This window comes from Eutrigla gurnardus (genome assembly GCF_963514095.1).
Source record: "Eutrigla gurnardus genome assembly, chromosome: 9".
In the NCBI taxonomy this organism is placed as follows: Eukaryota; Metazoa; Chordata; class Actinopteri; order Perciformes; family Triglidae; genus Eutrigla; species Eutrigla gurnardus.
Window position 1 is genome coordinate 26,047,958 of NC_139923.1, and position 21,813 is coordinate 26,069,770.

Consider the following 21,813-nt stretch of genomic DNA (forward strand, 5'->3'; position numbering starts at 1 on the left):
TGTTTTCAAGCCTTCCCACCCACATGTGGTCGAGGAGGTCATCCTGCAAAGTGGGCTCCGCTGCTTCCAGTGAAGAGTAAAACTTGAGGAAGGCCGATTGTATGAAGACAATCAGCGACTGCTCCCTCTGATATCGCCGAAGAGCAAGATAATAAAGAACCACGTTGTTTTGGAGTGTGTGCCAGACTCTCCAAATGAAGCTTCATTCTAGTTCGCCTGGTGTTATCCCACAACATGTGAACGACTCCCCGATGTGAGCGCTGGCTTTGGTTGTGAACGCTGGTCTGAAGTCAGCACATCAGAGATCTGTTGTGTTTCTGTTCTGTTGTTAAGTTAAATATCATATACACACTGTATGAAATGCTTCAAAGCTGCTAGCATTCATACTTTCTGACGTAATGCAAATATCCAAGTTTAACTCCACTTTGTGCAGCCGGATGAAGAGAGACAGAAAAGTAGAGAGCAATATCGTTTACATATAGCTCATATATCTCTGTGAGATATTCATTTGTATATATATACATATATATATCCAACTCAAAATAATAACAAAAGAAAATGATAAAACAATTAACAAAACCTCTAGATTACTTTAAATCTCCAACATTCCTTTATCATCCATAAATAACTGTTTATAACTGCGTCTAAATGTTTAAATCCTTCAACCATAGATGTGTGTTTAATCAGCAGTAACTCCCAGCAGCCTGAATGAGTCGTTTGACCTTTTTCTGAATGATAAGAGATGCTGATTCGTCCACTTGTCTGGTCTCATTGTCTTCATGTGATCGGAGGGACCAGGATGTGATCTTAACTGTAATGACCAACATTTAAGGACACTGTACCGTTTACACTCCCTATATTTACCTTTCCACATCACACACAGTGTTTATTATGCACACCATTTGCTGATATACTTGCTGAATAATTATACAATAGGAGACAATTATTTAATTTGCTCAAGTATAATAATAAGATCATTTTTTAGTGATTACACTTGAGAGATTGTCTGGTGTTTATATGTGGACAGTTATCTAATTAGGAGATGATGACATCATCATAAATAAATGTTCACTTACTTACCTTTAGTTTAGGAGATGTCACATGCAGAAATTGAAGACAATTCCAGTAAATCTTTATTAAATACCATATTTTAACAATTTTACTTAAGTACATTGTTTTTTTACTGAGCTGGATTTTTATCAAAAGAAGGTTGAGTGGTTCACAGATCGAGTCAACCGGACTGGACAGCGTGTTTCCATTATGAGTAGAAGACAAACAGCAACCAAATATATGCTTTTAAATAATTTGGAGGTTTCTTATCGTGCCAAACAATAGTGTGTTGTTTTACTTTGTGGTGCTGCTGTAGTGAGTTTTACTGCTGGCTCACACAGAAACGCCAGTCATGCCTTCTTTGCAATCACTATGATATAGTGGGACTGGCAGCAGTCTCCAAACCTGCCTGTTTGTGTCACTGCTCTGATTACTGGACAGTGACTCCATCAGATAAATCTCACCGAATCGCTACAGGAGACAACGCGTGGAAGGATTTGTAGCTTTCCGTAGTTTTACAGCACTGCTCAACAAAATTTGAAAGGCATTTAACTTGATTCATGTGTGTCTTAAAGCCTCGGGGTCTCTTCCTGAATGAATATTAGAAATTGCGCTCCTGTCAAATCCTTGAAATTATGCTTTAGTCATTTTGGACCGCGGCCCATTTACATCTTCCACGCAGTAACTTTTTATGCAGAAAATGTAGAACTGTGGTGCTTTTTAGCAGATGAATGAGGTGACGCGAGGACTCCCTCTAACCATGCGATTCTTCATTTTCAAGTTTCAACTCACACACATCCCACGCTGCACAAGACTGATGAGATCCACTAGATGTAGCTGACTCCTCGCATTGTTTATGCAAAGGAAATCATTTACGAGATTTAACAGTTGCATTAATAACAGGTCTTTTAAAGAAAAGCAGCTGAGTGTCAGTTTTTACAGCGTAGTGCAGGAATTTATTGAGATCAAGAGTTGTTATCTTGAAGTCAGCGTTTAAATTTTAGTGATTTAAGTTAATTCTTCTTTTGTTTGAACTTGACATGTTAAGTTGAATTAATCAATTACATTACTGAAAGTTCTCCAGATTAGCATATTAGCAGACTCCCAGGGTGTGTTGTTGGGTTTAAAACACTCACGTTTTATAGTTTGTACATGAAAACTTTCTGTGTCATTGTTTCTTTATAAACAAATTGCTATGATGGAGGTTAGTACTGCATTCTGTAATTAACAGATTCTACATTCATATACAGACAACAGGGCAATGTTTTGTATTGCTTATCTTATAGTCTGAGTAGTTTTGACCAATCACATTCGAGCATGCTTTGGTTGAAATCAGGTCAACAGTGTGGAGACCAAAACGGTGGAACATGTTGGCTGAAATGCGATTATTTAGCTTTTTATTGGTTTGAAATGAGTTTGTAAACTGGCAACTTGTGAAACCTCCAATTTGCATCTCAAGTTGCTCATCGAACTGAAAACGGTGCCAGAGTCAAGAACTGTCTTTTCATACTGAGAAAATGGAAAGTAAATAAGTGACATTTGTCGGGTAATTCAGCTTTCTCGAGGCAACTTTGAACTAATTATTCAACCTCGATTCACTTAGCTCACTTATTTTCTTTTTATTTGACCATGTCAAACAGTTTTACAGGTGTTTGTGTTTGAAAGGGAAAGTTGAAGAAGTTTAGCTGAGATTTGGGGATTTGTACACACTACGGCTGTGTGCTCTCTGAGATTCATTTTATGCTTGCATATTCTTTTTTATTATTTCTGTGTGGAAACCACATCTTCTGAAACATAAATGTGTTTTAAAAAAGAAATAACCTGAGAGAAATTTAATTAAACAGGTTTGAAACTCAATCAGTGTTGCGAGTTCAAGATTCCCAAAAGCGTGCGTCAATTTCAAATCTTACTCTACAGCTGGGAGTTGACATTGATCCAGACATTTAAATCAAGTTGACGTAAACGGTAGGCTTTTTGTACAAACCAGTTTCATGGCTAAGTGCGTTTTTTGTGTTAATCCATTGAAAACGCAGTGAGGCTTAACTGTGTGTGAAACTAAAAATGCATATTTTAATATAGTTATCTTATTTGTGTCTAGGAGGGTCTGAATTAAAGCAGAGCTGAGTTTTAAATCATTAATGTGGTATTTGAGATAGGCCTCCATGTCCTCCAGGTGATATTAATGCTACAGCATCTGCTCTTTGATTTATGCAACCTTTATACAATCTTCTGTTCTAATCTGCTGGACCTGAACTTTTCTTCTTGTTCTCTGTGTTTGTAATTGTTTTTAAATGGCATTCCATTCACCAGCTAACTAAAGTGATTGTGTGTTGGGCTTGCTGTCAAAACCCAGGTGACCTACACTCAGCACTGTCCCTGAATGCATCTGTGTAGACGCAGGACTGGAGCTGCTAGCATGCTACCATGTAGACGGTGATCTATAGAAGGGATGTTGAAGAATGTATCAGTGATGATCTCCCCGTTGTGGCAGTGATAGGCCACGAATTACAAGGAAGGAACCACGAGGGGGAAAACATTGACCAGTCCTCCCTCATGTATCAATCGTGTTTTGGCATGGTGATGTCCCGTGGGGCGGGGGGGGTTGTGAGGTGATGGCGATGGCATATCTCTGGTTCTGTGTGAAAAATGCTTTTACGAGTGCGGAGAAATCAGAATCAAGCCGTAGCGATTGATTCCACCAGTGTAACGATGCATCATCAAGGCCGGATCAGACTCACGCTCATGGTTCTCTCGTGTGTATGTGGACTGAAGTCAAGATAAAAGCCTGCATCCACCTACGAGATGTCAAGTAAAGCCTGAGCAGTAAACTGTCTCGTAAAGGTGCTTATTAAACAGGTGTAGTTTCACACACGTATTATTACAGAGCATCTCGATACTCAGAATGTTGAACTTTTCATATAGTCAGTCGAGACACGTCGGAAGGACTTGATACCTGCAAGCTGGATGCAAATAAAATAGAAATGCAAAACAAAAAAACAAACATTAAATCTTAAAATCACACCATCCAGGGGCGTAAAGTGGAGGAGTCAGTGTCTCCTTTCCCACCTCCTTTTTACGAGGTAGTCTCTTATCTCAACCAACACCTGCTCCAGAGAAAGTTAGGTGTGCAACATATTAGTTACCATGGCGATCTACTCTAGTCACAAATTAACCGCCGTTGGAGGACTGAAAACCCAGAGTTAAACCGGAAAGTTACGTCGCAAACCCCTCAGCCTACTCAGTAGTCCAGGAGACATGGACTATAGTTCAGTGGACCCCATGTTGCAGTGACAACACAGGCAAACACTTATAAGGGGAAAACCATCCCAGCCTCAAACATCGCCACTGTTAAATACAACCATTTCAAAAAGTAGGAGCCCCATTTGAGAGATGATCATAGAAATAAAAAAAACGTGTCAGTCATCACACACGGAAAATTATTTTTTAATGTGAGGTGTGGACAGGGACCTTTGGGCGTTTCACACTCGACAACCTTTTACATCATGCTCCTTCTGTTCGGCACATGTAAGACATAAAAATAATGAATGTGCCGTCATTAATTTTCCATGTAATATTTCTTTGAGTTCGGTGTGACGGCTCTGTGCCGAAATGAAAAACTGCAGCTGAAGTCACTTGGAGTGACTTTCTTTTTTCACTCATTAATGTTATCTCACCATAGGAATGCTGCTTAATATCCTACACGAACCATTACAAAGTTTCTTTCTCTGCATTTTTCATGAAGCAGAGGTGTTTTGAATCCCGGAGAGGTGACTGCTATCTGCGCTCAAGAGGCTGATGAAAATAATAGATCACTGGCGTAGGTTGCAGTGGCCCAGATAAGGGTCTCACATGGCTGCCTTCCTACTGTAATTAAGTTTTGTCAAAGTGATTAATCATATGTCTATAGAGGTGGAGTGCGGGAGGCTGTCGCTGACCTGGGTGGTGAAGTGGAGCTAAAATGTCTGAGAGAGAGTTTGGAATGTAATTATTGGTAAAAAGCAGTGCATTTATACATATGGATTACTAAATGAAACCTTGTGTTTTACACATCTGTACAACACACGTCCTGTCACCTTGACTTGGTGTGTTATTAAAGCTCCACCCACCAACACACACATTTAAACACACACACACACATACACACACAGTGCTGTGCATTGAAGTGGAGGCAAAGTACCTGAAAGTCAAAGTAAACTTGCAATACCAGCTTGAGTTGTGATACGGTAAACTGGTTTCACTCCAGAGCTGTGATCTGCAGCTTGCTGACTTTCTCTGACACATCGTTGAGCACAGCAGCATCGTCAGCTGCAGGGGGAATTTTATATATATATATATATTTATATTTAACCAAAAAAAAAATAGTGTATCAGCAGTCAATCAAGATGTATTTAGCCGTGCTAGTGGAACTTCACCAGACTGAAATATGTCACCAACTACTGGATGGATTGACATTTTTTACAGACTTCAATGTCCCCAGAGGATGAATCCTACTGTAGTTACTTTGGGGATCCCATAACTCGATTCCTCTGGCACCACCAGTGTTTCACTTTACCTGTGAATCTAAACAGATGTTGGCACAACATTTGGTCCAGATGGTTCTTGGTTTCCAGATGATGCATCTTTCTGTCTTTAGTGATGAACTCCCCTCTAGCGCCACCGTGAGGTTGACATTTGTGGTTTGGAGGGAAACATCTCAATGAGTGAAATGTGGTACTCAAGATAAGAAGCTGATCCCCTGACTTAATTGATTGCCCCTGCTAAATGTCAGCATGTTAGCATTATCATTGTTAGCATGTTAGCATGCAGGATAAGTATGGACTAATGGGCATGGCTGCAGACCCCTTGTTTAAAGGCAAGGTTCACAAGTTTCCACTTCTGTCTTAAAACAAGCTTTATGACATGCCCTGCCTGGAGGGATATTACCAGAAAAAGAGAGAGAACAGTTCAGCTGTGGAAGAAACACCTAATTTGATGAACTCAGACTGCTGGGTTTACAATTTACAGATTAACTCTGGAATATGTCTTTGTATGGACTGTGGGTCTTGGAAAAAATGTGAATCTATCCTGGGAGTGATGCTGACAGAGTTGGAGTGACAGTTTTCAGTCCGAAAGCTTCATAAATATTAGTGCAACAGTTCCCACAGACCACTACAATACAGTGGAAATGAGCATGAATGAGTTTTGAATATAATAGAAGGAACGCGAGAAACAATATCAAGAGATTCATAAAGGCAAAGTGAATTATATCCCGAAAACTCATATCAATGTGTGTGTGTGTGTGTGTGTGTGTGTGTGTGTGTGTGTGTGTGTGTGTGTGTGTGTATCTTTATTCTCATAAAACAAAAGGCCACCAAGAAAAGCAGAAAATAAAACTTGATTAAAGAATGAAAACACCATTTTTTCGAGGCTTACAAACACAGAGTTTTGAAATCATAATGATGTCTTCTCAATGGCAAGGATAAAAGAAAATATATGAAGTTAGTGGGGGAAGAAAAATAGCTTTCCGGCAGAATAATACGAAAAAAGGTAGTGAAGATAGGTAGAAAAATGAAGCAGATGAAGGCCTAAAGGTGAGAGGAATAGTTCCGCTCTTTTAGAAATACTCTCACTCATAGAACTCTGTTTTTTGGGGGGTTTTTTGTTTGTTTGTGTTTTTGTCATAAGCCTTTTCACGTCAGTCATCATTTCTCTAAGGATTTGAAAAGAGACCTTAAAAAAAATAGCCAGTGGTTTGGTGCTGAGAGGGAGGACTAGTGAAGGACCAGAAGAGAACAAAGGAACCACTGCCAATTGTATAATATCACACCTATTCAGAGACTTAATGTGGTGTCTCCGAGATGTCAGGCCGCCGTCTCTCTCTCTCTCTCCTTCCCTCGCTCATCCCCCTCCATTCCCCTCCTTTCTCGATCAGCCTTTCCTCGAGGGGGCTTTGTGGAATCCTTTCAAGGCAGGATTTGACGGTCTGAAATGTCATTCTCCGATCCAGATGTCCGATGTCTCTTAAACAAGGCCTGTCATAGCGTTTGGTACGCTCGCTTTTATTGGGTCTTTGTTCACTTTTTTCTACGTCAGCTTTCACAAACACAATCATTCAGTGAAATCACTTGTGGCTTCCTGTTTTTTTTTCTCTCCCACTTATCTTTAACAAAGAAAATTATACGGAACATCAGTGCTTTTCTTCAAGAGGATACGGTGATTTCTTTCAGGCTGATTTTCCCTCTGATAGTACGCCGAGAGTTCACCACAGTTGTTTTCAATGAAGCAGGCTTTGACTATTTATTATTTGTTATTCTGCCTTCAGTCAGTCACGGAGCAGGAACAGTAGAACCAGTAGAACCAGTAGACATTGTTTTCTACTACATGCAGCAGCAAACTGTGTTGTCGGACTGAGAACTATGGTTGGATCTTTCCATCAAGCACCATTATCAGGTTTAAATTAGTAATTTAACTAATATTTTTGGTTAATATCCATCAAGACAAGTTCAACTTGTGACCATATTGATATTTAAGTAAATCAGCCTAGCAAACATGCAAAACAAATCCGAAGGGAGGGAACAGCCGTTCCAGCTTCATGTTAAACAATGTTATTAGATTTCATGTGGCTCGGAGGTATAGCGAGTCGGTGGTTCGATCCCCGGCTCCTCCAATCAATTTCAACTTGCTTCAGAGCATTAATGCACATGCAACAACATGATGTGATCGTGATCATGATATCTTTATGAAGTCACAATATCCGTCTTAAAATGAATTACTCGGAGCCAGTTAGCTGAAAAACATGTAATAGCTAGAGGATGAGACAGAGAATCCATACATGCTGTATAGATTACTGTACATTGGCCACCAAAGCTGAAATCATTATGAACATGTCTGAAAAATGGCCATAAAAAGTCACTTTTCCCCCCCAATTGACACTTTGCTGCTTACAAAAGTTTAATCAAGTCTTTCCAGACAGATTAGCAAGGAGCTGAGAAATGAAGGACGGGTCTGACTAACAGAAGTGTCTCAATCAACACCAGTAGAAGTTTTCTGACACCTGGAGGGAAAATTCCCCCGCCGCTCTAACTTTGTATCTCTGGTGAATTTGAACAGATTTTCTCGGGCCGGCTTCTTCCAGGGAGTTTATAATTGAGTTGAGACTCAGGAAATACTCATTAAGACGTTGTCAGTCGCCAGAGGAGGCCGCGCTCGATGTGTTTAGACACCACTGAGAGAGAGACTGCAGGTATTCCTGAGCCCGTCTCTTCTCCAGCTGGAGGGCAACGGTGTACTTCTGCGTGCAGGTGTGTGTGATTTACAGTCAGCATATGTGTGTGTGTGTGTGTGTGTGTGTGTGTGTGCGCTCACATGTGTTCGTGTGCATGGGTTTAATAAACTCCTAGGTCCATGGAGCACCATCTGCCAGCGCGATGTTTGATGGAGCAGGAGCTGGTTGTGAGGGACACCCCTGTCACCCGCTATGTGCACAAACTATTGATAGAAACACCTGTTTATTGTCTAGCTCTTCCCACACTCTCCCCTGGAGCATCTGCTCCGACCGAGGAAGTTTTGCTCGCCTCTCCGCTGGTCATTTCTTCTTGATGTGAAGCTGCCCGTAAATAAACACCAGACAGTTAAGCAGTCGAGTTGCATCCTGTTTTGAGTTCATTTGTCATTTCTGTGAATCATTTATCACTGTGCTTAAAACGGGGCTGAAGGTGTCTGCCCATTGATCGTTTGAGCCTCCCCCTGCTTGCCTCAGATCAGATTGATTAGGGGACTAGTTTGGATGATACAATAGTGGAACACACACACACTGACAGTTTGACACTGAGCAGAGCCGAGGGTTCGTGTACAATGTGAGGTGATGTTGGGTCGCAGCTCTATTGTTGGTAAAACAGTATCATGAACAATAATCAGGCTGACTGTCCATGAGTATAAAGATTAGGGACATGATGAGGCAGGCACAATGATCTAACACTCTGGTGGGTAAAGGGCATGAATGAAAGCATAAAAATAGACATGAAATAACAAAGAAAAATACCTCTATAGCATTATTTTACTGCCGCCGCTTCAATCCGACCATGTAATGCTGTGAAAACAGAGAGAAATTGACATCTTTCACTAAGAAAACACTTTTACAAGGAGCTGGAACACTTGTGTAATATAACTACTCTGTAAAACTGGAGCAGCAGTGGCCTTCAGCTGGACCATAAACGTCTCTTATAGCCATTTAAGATTTGTTAAATGACGGCCTAATGAAAACGCTGCTCTGATGAACAGAACACGGAAAACCGAGAGCAAAAATGACCAAACTCCTCTCATCATGGGTTAGGTAAAAATATCATATCAAACAACCAATGGCAGCCAGATTTTGTAAGAAGTATACATTTCCTCAGAGGGGGAAGTACGACGCGGGGGAGAGCTCCAGCTGCATTTACAGTGTGGCTGAAGGGAGGCGTTTATTAAGCATGTGACAGTTTACGTCCCCCCAGCAGGGAGAAAACACTACAGCAGATAAATAAATGTTGGCTTTGCCAGCCCCCGCCTCCTCCTGTTATTTATACGCCACAGTCAACATTTCTATAAGGCATGAATTATGGCGACAAATGATTATCCCGGCCATGATCGTTATGAATGCCTCCACCCCTCGCTCTATATATGTATATAAATAACAATATTACTCCAGTTATTATAAAGATTACAAATGCTGGTGCGGCCGGTAAATGACTTACACATCTAATTTGGCCGTTTGTACTTCTGGAAAGCTACTTTGTTATCGAGGACCGATCCTTGTTCCTGGTTTGATCATCACACTGAATTTGTATCGTAAGTTGAATGACACGAGTACAATTTTAGGTTTCATTAATCCTCATTCTTTCAATTTAACAACAGAAATAACTATAAATAGGTATGAAGATACTAAAAACCTTGCAAAGGACACAACATCCCCGAACAAGTGCTATGATTTTGGAGATTATGTAGAGAAAAGTCGTTTTTAAAGTCCTTTCAGGCAGGGCTGAGAACTCTTGATCTCCGACGCCCCCAAAGCATTGTGGGGGATGTGTGTACAAACCTCTCAGCCTCATGGGAATTTTTAGTAGTATACTTATACTTTGATCCCGTACTGAATAGCTTTAGGGACCCTTTTGTCGCTTTCTTTTACTTCTCTATCTGTTCTTAAATGTAAGATTTTCAAATTGCGGATTCCTGAACTCCCTCTTCCCTTTTCCCAAGAGATGCCGCAAGTGTTTACTGGAGCTTTTAACGCTGGCGTGCAAGCGTGAGGCTGCATATTTACACTCCGATGACTTTTTAAAGCCGTTATCCAGGCGGTTTGATGCTAGATTCAAGCCTCTATCATAGGTCAGCATGACCAGCATCAGTTCTGTCTACAGTACAATTTAAAACCTGAATAGCAGGCATTTGGCCACAATAATTCCCTCATTTCCTCATGCAGCTACAAAAACATGCATAACTGATAATGTTGCAGCATGAAAAGATGTTTCTCTACATCTATCCAGCGGTCTGACATGGACCGACAAGTCGAACAGCAGGATGTTATTCAGACCATCAGGGTGAAAGTGAGAAATTAACACAAATCTATCATATTGTCATGAATTCCCATGTTAAGTGATCATAGTCTCTACCTCTCCTCTTCACTCGTGCACACGTATGCAGCAGTGACAGTTAGTTACTATGGTTACGGGCTTGCTCTGTTTCTCTGTCGCTCCGTCAATTAACCATTCTTGATGCATACTTTTTTTTCATAGCAGCCTCAACCTGACTGATCAAGATGAGTGCAGGTGGCTGTTTAATCAAAAGTTGAGGTGGTGGAGAATTCCAGCAAATGTGTTTGAAATAACATATTTTTTTTAGTATTCCTCATATTTGGTGCCCCTATTTTGAAAGGTGCCCCGAGTGAGGCACACAGCTTTTTCACTATCTAAAATGTAACCATGAACACAAATTAGCAAAAAAAAAATTGCCCCCTGTACAAGTGTAGAGTGTAATAGCCCTGCTCTAGTGGACTATTATAACAGCTTCCGAGCTTCGTCAAATGGATTTACAGCAATGTGTTAAAACATGGTTTGCGCTTTGCGAGTGTGTACACATCTGTATCTCGTTTTTATAACTCTGAATCTCTCATATTATTCTACAGACGCTGCCGACCACGACATACGAGTTGGAGATTGTGGCCAAGGACATGGCAGGAAGTGAGGTGGGCCTGACAGGAACCGCCACGGCAACCATCACCATCACAGACAAGAACGACCATGCCCCCGAGTTCACACATCCGCTGGTGAGAAACATCCCCCTTTTTCCTGTTCCTCTCTACTTCTTTTGAAGGTTGAATATTCTGTCCACTTGTATTTTTACATGTGGCTTATACAAACATTACGTTGACAAAGAAATGTTTGTTTACCCCTCCGGGGAGGTCAGATGTTTGGGTCAGTTGGAGCTGATAGATTCCTCAAGGATGCGGGTCACAATGGTAAATGCAGAAGCTTCAAAATAACACGGCAGAACCAAGGTCTCCTGGTTGAGGAAGGTCCCTCTATCCAATTTCTTTGATTATCGAGGCATGTGCTGAATCCTTTTAATCACAGATGTCAGGGGTCCGTTTCACAAAGCAGGTTTAGTGAAAACCTTGAGTTAGTTAACCCTGAGATGAGGGAAACTCTGGTTTTTCAGTTTCATAAAGCCAGTTCAGCATAAATCTGAGTCACTTACCCGGGTAACATACTCCGTGAACCTAACCTGCTCGCTAGCAGGTTTGCTTCAACAAACCGTGAGTTTCTCCCTACATGTCTCCGCCTTTTTCCGAAATCTGAACCAACTCTGAAAAAAATGTGCCGTCCTTTCCAACCTAATCGATATGGAAATAAAAGTGATTCTAGCAGCTTTGCGTTGGGAGACAATTTTGATTACCTTTCCTTCCAATCACATTAGATATTATCTAAACAATATTCTCCGACATTTTCAACATTTCATATCGCGGACATAATCCGCAACCAGATTCTTTGCAGAGCTAGTGTTTTTGCGAACGGGAGATTTATGAAATGTTTAAGTACATTTCTGTGTTGAAATATCTGCTTATATTTACTGTTTAATATGTGAAATATGATTAAAATCATATGCCTTAGTCAACGTATTTGCGCAATATTCTTATGCTTAATTTTCAACTGACGCCACTTTCTTTCTGTGCCTGGGGTGATTACACCCAATGAAAAGGATAATTCATTCAGTGCGCTACTTTGTGAAGTACAGGAGTTGAACCCCTGTCGCCTGCGCCGTGGGCGGCTTTGCTAACCATTACACCACAGTGTCGCTGTGCAAAGCTGAAAAAAAAGAGTTATTACCTTTAGATCAATAGACTGTTTCATTCAGTTATACACATTAGATCGGGCAGTAATTGTCTGCTACACTAACTATTGCTACTTTGCTGCAGTTACGTTGCTCCGCTTTCTCAGGATGAGCTCGTTTTCTACATAAACACTCAGGAATATCTAATGACGCTCTCCCCGTTGCCATGGTGAATCGTAGTATTGGAGCTCCATTGATGATGGCTTTATAGAGTCGGCAGGCACGCGCGTAACTCAGAGTTTACATACTCAGAGTTGACTGAACTAATTCAAAACCGCTGTTCTGAAACTGAAAAGAGTTGCCCATCTCAGAGTTGGTCAACTCAGAGTTCAGTGTTAGGTTCAGAGTTTGTTGAACCTGCTTTGTGAAACGGGCCCCAGGTCTACTTTAAATCATTTTATAAACAACGCGATCGAGAATTTGAAGGCAAGGAAAGTCAAGGCAAGGCAATTGTATTTGTATAGCACCTTGTATAACAGGGCAATTCAAAGTGCTTTTTAATGTGCAGATTACAAGCAAATGTATTCAGTCGTCAAGCACAATACGATAATAATTACCAGACATTCTCAAGTAGAGCTACATGATGTGCCAATCCCTGTGGCACATCAGCAATCTCAGTGTTGATCATCAGGTGATCAACTCCTTCTTCGTCTAAGGTTTCATTGATAAGCCTGATATTATCTGCTGCTAGTATAAATGGTGTGAGGGTACCATTTCCTGCTGTCTGTGATTGTTGGCCTCTACTCAACGATTTGGTTTAAACTATGGTGAGGTTTCTCTATTTAACAGAAATATTCATTTGCTATTCATTTAATTCCTTCTGCTTTGCCATTCTGTCAATACCTCCTACAGTTGTCTGATGTTTAATGCTCTGTAACTCGTACTTTTAATGTGAAACAACTGCACAGGAAGTGTTGCGTTTCATCAAAATTGGTATCACTGGTCAGAAGAACGGTCAAAGATGATGCAGTTGATGTTTTTTTTTTTATTATTAGTGACTTGTGGTAATGAGAAAGCCAGAGCAACAGATGGATGGGTATGACATGCTGTGGTTCAGATGGAGTTAATGCTGTGGAAATGTGCTTGATTCTGAATTCACCAAGAACACAGCTAAACACAGAGGACGTGGATACAGTTCCATTACCACACAAACAAATACCACCAGCAAATTGAAATAAGAGCAGCAAGTCACCAGCACCATGCACGGATACATCCACCTACACGTCACCCACTCAAGGACCTATGTGACCTCATACGAAAGAATAGTTCTGTCCTCGTTAAAGTAAAGCTCAGAAAATGTCCAGGGCAGATGACAGAGTGTGTAAAGAACATAGTGCCACGTATCAGTGGAACTGGGTGGTATGTGTGCAGAGGACAGATAAGGGGATCTGGGAGAAGGAGTGGGAGTCAATGTGTTGTGGTTCAGTGAGGGTTTGTTTAGTCAGCAAGGCCTTAAGGCATTAGTGAAACCGGTACCCGGCAATCACACTATAAAATGAAACATACATGTACCAAAAAAAAAAAAAAAAAATCACACCTATTGCCTCATGGTGAATTTGTCAAAAGTCGCTGCTGTGGCTGTTTTCTTTTCCTTCGTCATTCCTGCGTCTCAGAAAACAGAAAAAAAGAATGACGTGTGCCTGAAGGTGCAGTTGTAACACTGACTCGTGTTGTTCTTAATGGAAACGCCCACAGCTGTTGTCAGGTTTTAAGACACATCTCACATCCCCCCTCCAACCAGAGCATCCCTGCAGCCCTCCCATGATGCATCAGGGTGTCAGGGGAGCTTGTAAGGAGCACAGCTCAGATGTGAAATGTTACAGCTCAGAGGGCTCGGCAGGGCCGTGCAGAGTGCACCATGTCCATGTCCCAGTTAATGTTCTCATTTCTCACTGGGAAGAGATCCGTTTAGCGGCGTAGAGAAATTGAGCTTTTAAAAAACAAGTGTTTGAAGGCGCTAAGCTCCCCGATATGAATCCTCTACCCTCCCCTCTCCCTGACCGCCTCCGACCCCGCTCATGAATCATCTCTGTGTATCGGCGCTGGGTTTGGCTCTGCAGCAGCTTTCTGAAGCCTTCACCGTATTATTTAGTTTGATTCCGGGTCGGGTTTGGGTTCCTTCTGTGTGGAGTTTGCATGTTCTCCCCCCATGTTCTTCCTCCCACAGTCCAAAGACATGCAGGATGGGGATAGGTTGATTGATGACTCTAAATTGCCCGTAGGTGTGAATGTGAGCGTGAATGGTTGTTTGTCTCTATATGTCAGCCCTGTGATAGACTGGCGTCCTGTCCAGGGTGAACCCTGCCTTCGCCCTGGACAGCTGGGATCGGCTCCAGCCCCCCCGCGACCCTGAATACAAGATAAGCAGTAGACGATGGATGGATGAATTCAAGTTTTATTTAATAGAATCCTCTTCCTTCAGAAGAATCTTGAGTTGTCTTTTTCTCAAGACGCCGCCTTCTGCGGATGAGATGTAAGCTGTGAAAGCTCATCATCCAGTTTGTGTGCTGGACTCAAGCTGAGAAAGATAGGAAGGATAAAAAAAGATGAGTAGAAAGAGTCTAACGTAGGAAGATACAGAGGGAGAGCAAAGGAAGAGAAACCAAGCAAATGAATGTTCAGTGTTCCTTCCTGTTATTATTCATTAAATCCAGTCTAGCTGGGTTTTATGAGTTGACATTTTGTTTGAATTCAGCAAACATAATCCCCCCGTCGGGTGCCTCTGTTTTTCCTCAGTCCCACCTACCGCAGCTCAATGTGGAGACACAGCTATTCATAACTTGTGAAGTCAGACCACCACTCCACTCTGGCGTACGTCCTCTGATCAGCCAGCAGGGAATATTCTGCTCTTCCTCCCCCATTCATCCCTCTGCATTGAAGTTGTCGAAGTCAAACTTAATGTAAAAGAATTTTAAACAAGTGAGATCAGTTCTGTGCCTTGAAAAGGAATAATGATCATCTTCCTGAATATGGCTTACAGTAGATATACTGTGATTAGCTAAAGCTAGCCTTCATTCACCTAAAGAGACCCTACCCATGTTTGTCTTTGTGAGGGAGGGACAGCAGATTTGTCAGCGGTAGTATTGTGAAAAAATAATCAAATATCCCTCCAAATACCACATAAGGATATCAAGACCTTGAGCAACACCATGGGAAAAATGATATGCTATGATTTGGTATCAAAGACTTTTCCAAAACATTTCCAGATTTCTGTTCTGGCAACTGCGCAGAAACTCTCTTCTTGTCAGTATACTCAGGAAAGCCACATTTCATCTGAATGCAATAGGTTATTATCCTGGATGTCACAACTGGTTATTTGAGACAATGATATCAAATTTCTAAAAATAAACCGCAAGAGTTTCAGCTCACTGGCGAGCCTTATTATAACTTACATTGCATAACACGGTTGGCACCAATGGATGACTTAGGTCCTTGTCATATCTTCACTTGAGCTCTGAAACTGAGGCCGCTACAGTTTCTGAGCCCTTCTAGTTAGGAGACATGCTGTTAACTCCAATTGAAGACATTGGTCATGCTCCATTTATAACATTAAACATTTGGCTTCGTAGCGTCCACATGCAAGCTCCTTCCCCAAACTTGCTAATTCAGCACAGACTCCTTTTCCTTCATGCTATTTCAACACCTTCTGAATCATAGGCAGATCCTGCACATTCAGCACATTGTAGGAAGGAGGGGGTCTAGCTAGCAGTCTCTGTGTAATGGGTCCAGAGCAGATCCAAAGTTTAAATCACAGATGGGACTAAGCAGTGGACTACAGAATCTGCCTCCATGCTGCTTTACTGCTTGTGTCCTTGTCTGCGTTGCCTGAAAGAATTGCTGGATTATGTCACATGCTAGTTTCTGTAGCATCTAAGTCTAAAATCTCTCCTGTAGGCTCAAATTATATAGAAGAAAATACTTCCCCGGAAAATAATGGGAGCTTGTGATTAGTCGTTAGTTACATTTACATCTCACTTCTCTGTCTGGCTGCTGATTGGTCCACTTCATGTGCTTCTGCTCTCCCCCGCTCGAATTAAATATAAATGCCTTCTTGGCATTTATAACTTTGAGAGAATTAAAGTAGACTTCTCAAGTCAGAACAAACACAAAGGATATATTATGATTTCTGGAAAAGGAGAAAAAGGAATTTGAATCTCAGTTCGACTTTAAAGCAGCCTCAGATGTAAAAAGCTGCCTTCGGTGCAGTACGACCTTCACTGATAATCACCGATGCAATATTGAAATACTTACATATAGAGAATGCTTAAAACCTTTCATAAAAGATGTAAGAATTAGCCGAACAGCACGCCGAGCTCCCAGTCCTTTTTACGGATGGATGATTCAGGAATCCATCTTCCATTTCTAACCATCTTAAGCTAAGGTATCCTTTCTTACTCTGAAATATATTACATTTTGTTTCTGTAGGGGATTGGGCTCTGACCTGATTAATTTTCATAGCGAGGGTCTAATCCTGTTTTCATGAGGAGGACAAAAAATGGATATGGAATCCCTCGGTAGCTCTGTCGTCTGAAAGGCCAGATATGTACAGTATGGATATTTCTCTTGGTGAATTTTCATCTGTCAATCAAAATATATATTATCTCCATACGTTTGTTCTTAGTCTCAGGCCGGTTGTATTGCATTTGATCTTACACCATCTCGCTCACACTGGGGGGAACATTGTTGAACTTTTGTACAGGTGGATGGTATCATACCTGACACCGGTCTTCCTCCAAACGAGGACCTTTTGCCCTTCACGTCTCATCTCCCTCTCCGTTATATCATTCTCCCTCCGATATACCGATCCTCCCTTCGATTTCTTCCTCTGTGCTTGCACTTCTCATCATACTCCTCCTCCTCCGCTCTGCTAATTCATCGCCATGTCTGACTATTTCCCCCCAGTTCCTCATAACAAGGCCATGATGGACCTTATCACTTCTGTCACTCAAACTCCCCGACAGCTAGTCTGTGTTTTTTTTTTCTCACTCAATTTTGGGCTCTTTCTCTGTGCCGGGCTGTCTTTCAGTCTGCTTCCCCTTTCTCCTCTCTTCTTCTTCCCCTCGCCTGCCTGCTCCGTGATGACCAGGAGAATATGCTCGCCTGCAATCCATCTGTCGCGCTGATAAAGACGTTAGCAGTGATGGGTGTAGCACCAGGCACAGGGCAGCAGGGTGCTGTCAGAGCTGGTCTGTCTCTGGGGGTGGGAGGGGGGGGCTAACGGGTGTCACGGATTAGTCCGAGCCTTGCATGATTGCTTCACTAGCTCTGAGATACACACAGCGCTTACCCTGAGTGATACGGTGGCCAGGACTCACAAAGAGGAAGAGATGGGAAAGGATTTGTGCGCCGTATGTTAGGTGAATGCCACGTTACCAAGGACGAAGTTATGAGTGTGTGTGAGTCGATGCGCCCACCCACACACACACACACAAAAACACACACACACACACACACATATAATATAGATTCACGGATCAGGTTAGAGTGAGATGTGGTGAGATATTATTTGTCCTTGAAACTTTTGGAGAAAGAAAATGTATTTTGTGGTCAGCACTCACTTTTCTTGAGAGAATCAAATTTAGAGAATAAGAAAAAGGTATCTTGCGGAAGCATTTCTGATCCATATTAACATATATTTGCAATTTTGAGTTATTTCATCATCTGGGTTAAAAAAACGGCGACCGCTAGTGACAGTAGTTAAAGCACTCGTTAAAGCTTGTGGTTCTATGCAGAACGTTTGGAACCTGGGCCGAGGTGCAGCCAAAATAAATCAGGTACATACAAATTTTGCGAGAACATTCTAACTTGTAACAAACTGAACACAACGCTTTAGCTAATGAGTGAAGAAGCACTGGAACTGAGTGTGAAATAGCATCTGGTGTGCTGGAGAAGTTCCGTTTTAAGAGCGTTGTTGAACGTGTCGGCAGCTGGCCTTGTGATTTCTGAATCCACACGAGCTCGCAATGGGCTCGTTTGAAAAGGAGTTGTCTGTTTTCTCAGAGGAACCGGAGTTTTTGGTGCAACATCAAAGAAATGATCAAATTTGTAATGTTTGTTGGATTATATTAGATTTAATATCATCATAGTTGTTCCATCCAACAAGAGAGATTGTAGAATGGACACACACTGTCCCAGAGACCTGGTTCAGGTTCCTGTAGTAGTAGTCCTGCTTGTTGGCCTTGTTTGTGGGTTGGAAGCTAGATGGGGATCATGCCCTTGTGGCCGCAGGAGCTATTCCTTCTGAGAGGTAGTGACTAAGGATGGGACGTACTGGATTTGATTGATGTTCATTAAAAAAAGATGTTTATGGCCCAGTAGAGCTGTCAGACATTTAAAAAATGTCAAGATATACAATACATCAATTGTTTTGTACAAATGTATAATATCTTGGTTGTGTGTGCGCGAAAGAAAAACTCCACATCTGTCGTTTACATCTTTGTTCAACAGCAGCTGTGCATTAGAATTTAAGAAAGGGAGCATTTCCAAGGAGCTTGTTCTCAGACGGAGTTATGGCGAGCGTCTACTTGGGGGTCGATGTGTTGAAATGAACAAACTGTCTTTGACTTGGAAGCACACGTGGGCCGAATGCAGCATGAAAGCAGGTGTGGACTGTCAGTGTGGACTGTTTTTTTTGGACAAAACTCCTGGAAGCAGTTTACTCTGTCCGATAGAACGCAGAAGCTGTAACACTTAAATGACTTGAGGTGGTTATTCAATTATTTAATACCCTGCGTGCCTTTATCCGTTGAAGTTAGTTTTTTTTCTACTCGACTGCATTGACGGCTGTCATGTTCCGCAAAAGATAGAAAAGCTGCTTTTCTGAATGTCAGATTAATCGAAAAACTATCTTTAGAAGCAGCCCGAGCAGCGGCTGTTAAAATTGAATAAAGACACAGGTAAGCTCATTAACTCTCCAGGCACACTAACTGTACGCAGGATTAAACATAGGGGGAAGGGGAAAAGAACGGTAAGGGGGGGTTGAGATATTGAGGTAGGGTGTGAATCCAATACACAGACACGTCGTATCCTATACACACTGTCTATGTATTGGATTGTGTGGGAAGACGAGTGATGGCACCTGGTTTAATTTCACCCGCATGCTGGTACTGTACAATGAAAACGGTGCCTTTTCACAGCTCCTCCATCTGTCTACACCTCGCTTTGCTCCGAGTTAAGCTGCTTTTGAAAGGCGGCTTGGAAATGTACATGATTCCTGTTCAAGTCGGGGAGAGGGGGGGGATTTCTTCCTGAATTACATTTATATCTATCGGCATATATGTTGTTATTACAATAGGAAATGGTTAATGAATGCACGGCAGCATCGTGCACACTTTAAACATTTGATGAGATCTTATAGAGTATTTGAGATTAGTCATTTCTTTATAGCGTGTGAGGATTTATCTGCCCACAGTGTAAAGCTTACACGGCTTTCTAAGAATTGCCTCAGACGGATAAAAAAAAAAGTGTCACATGAGAACAGATGGACTTCAAAACACTTTGCATCACACAAAAAAATTGCGAAGAGAGATACGGCGGAAAAGCAAACCAACGGGCACAGGAGCACAAACTTGAAACGCCTCTGATGCAGCAGTGCGTCCGCCCCGCTGTGACGCCGTGGCAACGAACGCTGCTCGGAGGCAAAACAGTCTTAATGTGGCGGGTAAGAGTTGTGTGCGTCGCCTTCAGGAGTAAATCTTTGGGGCAGTGGGGACGTGTCACAAAGTCCTTTCTATTAGGACAAACACACAGCTGCTCAACTGTCTGTCTGCCTGTCTGTCAGTGCAGCCCGGCTAACTGCCATCTGTATTCATGACACAATGTGACAGACATCCAGGAATAAAATAAGTGGATCCCCGTCCTTCTCCGTGTCTATTGTGCTATAAAATATGACGGGTGTGTGTTTGCTTTGTAATTACCTGCATGTGTAAACTTGGAGCAGAAGATGGTAACGTCATTCTGATGAACATGATGCTTTATGGCAGTCAGTATGAAAACAAGCCCTTTCTGTTTGAAACTTTGCACTTTTGTACTTGTTTTTTGCCCGACCCATATCTCTCTCTGTCTTCTTCCATCTTGTTTCCCGTCTTTCTCCTTGTATCGACCATGACACGGCACACAGCAGTCAGGATGGAAGAAAAAGGTCTTAGTCAGTGGTTCGTTGCAAGCAAACAATGCCAGCTGGCAAGGAAAAGACGAATTAAAAGCCTGTATAAGAAATAGGAGGCAATTTCCATAGTCGCGTTAATGAGGCAGAGAGCATTTAGTGTTAGTCGGTAAAGCTGACAGATGTGGAAGGCCTTTACTTTTTCAAGGCTTCACATCTCTTTCTCTGGCCCTCTGCCAGACTTGTAGTCTTTCCTTTTGCGACCCCCCATCTGTTGGAGAGGAGCTGCCTTTACTGTTGCTGACAGTGTCAAGATGGAGGTTTTGGTGTCACGACTGCAGAACTCTTGCTTTGGGTGCAGAGGTTCCCTATCTTAGGTTCTGGGGCGGACCGAACAATGTGGGAAATAATACAAATGTCTTTTGTTTTTTTTTATAGACCAAAATTGCAATTTGGGTAACACTTAAGATTAGGGAACACATATTAACCATGAACTAGTTTCTTATTAGCTCATTCTTATTAAGTGGTTTACAACAACTCCCTAACTCACTATCAATAAGCAGTGATTAGGAAATTATTGATGGAAAACTCTCACAGTAGTTAATGGCCTAGTAGATCATGCAGAATAAGGCATTAGTAAGTGATTTAGAATGGCTTAAAAACATCCAATATGCTGCTAATGCACGCTAATAAGAAACTAGTTCATGGTTAATATGTGTTCCCTAATCTAAAGTGTTACCACAATTTGTGATTCAGTATGAATCCAATTGTTGTCGAGATATTTCAGTCTGGTAAACCGACTGACTGATTTTTTTTATTCCTAGGCTTCTCAGCCGTACATCACAGAAAGCATCTTGACTACTTCAGTAAAATGGCAGGTGATAATGATATTTTTCGTAAACGATTGATACAATAATCGCAGGTCAAATTCCAAGTAAATACCCGGCAATTACTGCACTCTTTGACAAAGTGCTGCATCCTTTTTGTTCTTTGTTTCTCATTAAAGCTAATCGTGCAGCAGCGGAAGCTCGCCGTCTTCATTACAGTCTGATAACGCGGCCGGCAATCAGCGCCTCCTCCTCTCACCTCAAAGGGAAAGTGAGGAGATGTGACTCACATTCACTGATGACGGTCTGACTGGCGAGGTCACAGATATGACTTAACATGAAATGAAATGTTTAAGCTGTATTCCGAGTACGAGTCGGATCGTGAAAGGTCAGATCGTGAAGCGAGGCGGCGACGAGTTGTATTCAGTTATAATGCAGAAGGATCATACCACTGTGTTTCAAGCTCTTTAACGACTTGAATGTGTGATA

General features: G+C 41.8%; 2 protein-coding genes across 2 annotated transcripts in view; one reads left to right on the forward strand and one right to left on the reverse strand.

Annotated features, from left to right (window-relative positions):
- cdh13 (cadherin 13, H-cadherin (heart)) overlaps positions 1–21,813 on the forward strand; it is a 291,682-nt gene that overhangs the window by 207,398 nt on the left and 62,471 nt on the right. The window contains exon 8 of the mRNA XM_084018321.1: positions 11,189–11,329. Within this exon, the coding sequence (XP_083874447.1) occupies positions 11,189–11,329 (141 nt within the window). The remainder of the gene's footprint in view (positions 1–11,188; positions 11,330–21,813) is intronic.
- The window catches only part of hsbp1b (heat shock factor binding protein 1b), a 341,874-nt gene that overhangs the window by 172,407 nt on the left and 147,654 nt on the right, over positions 1–21,813 (reverse strand). The gene's annotated exons all lie outside the window — the stretch shown is intronic.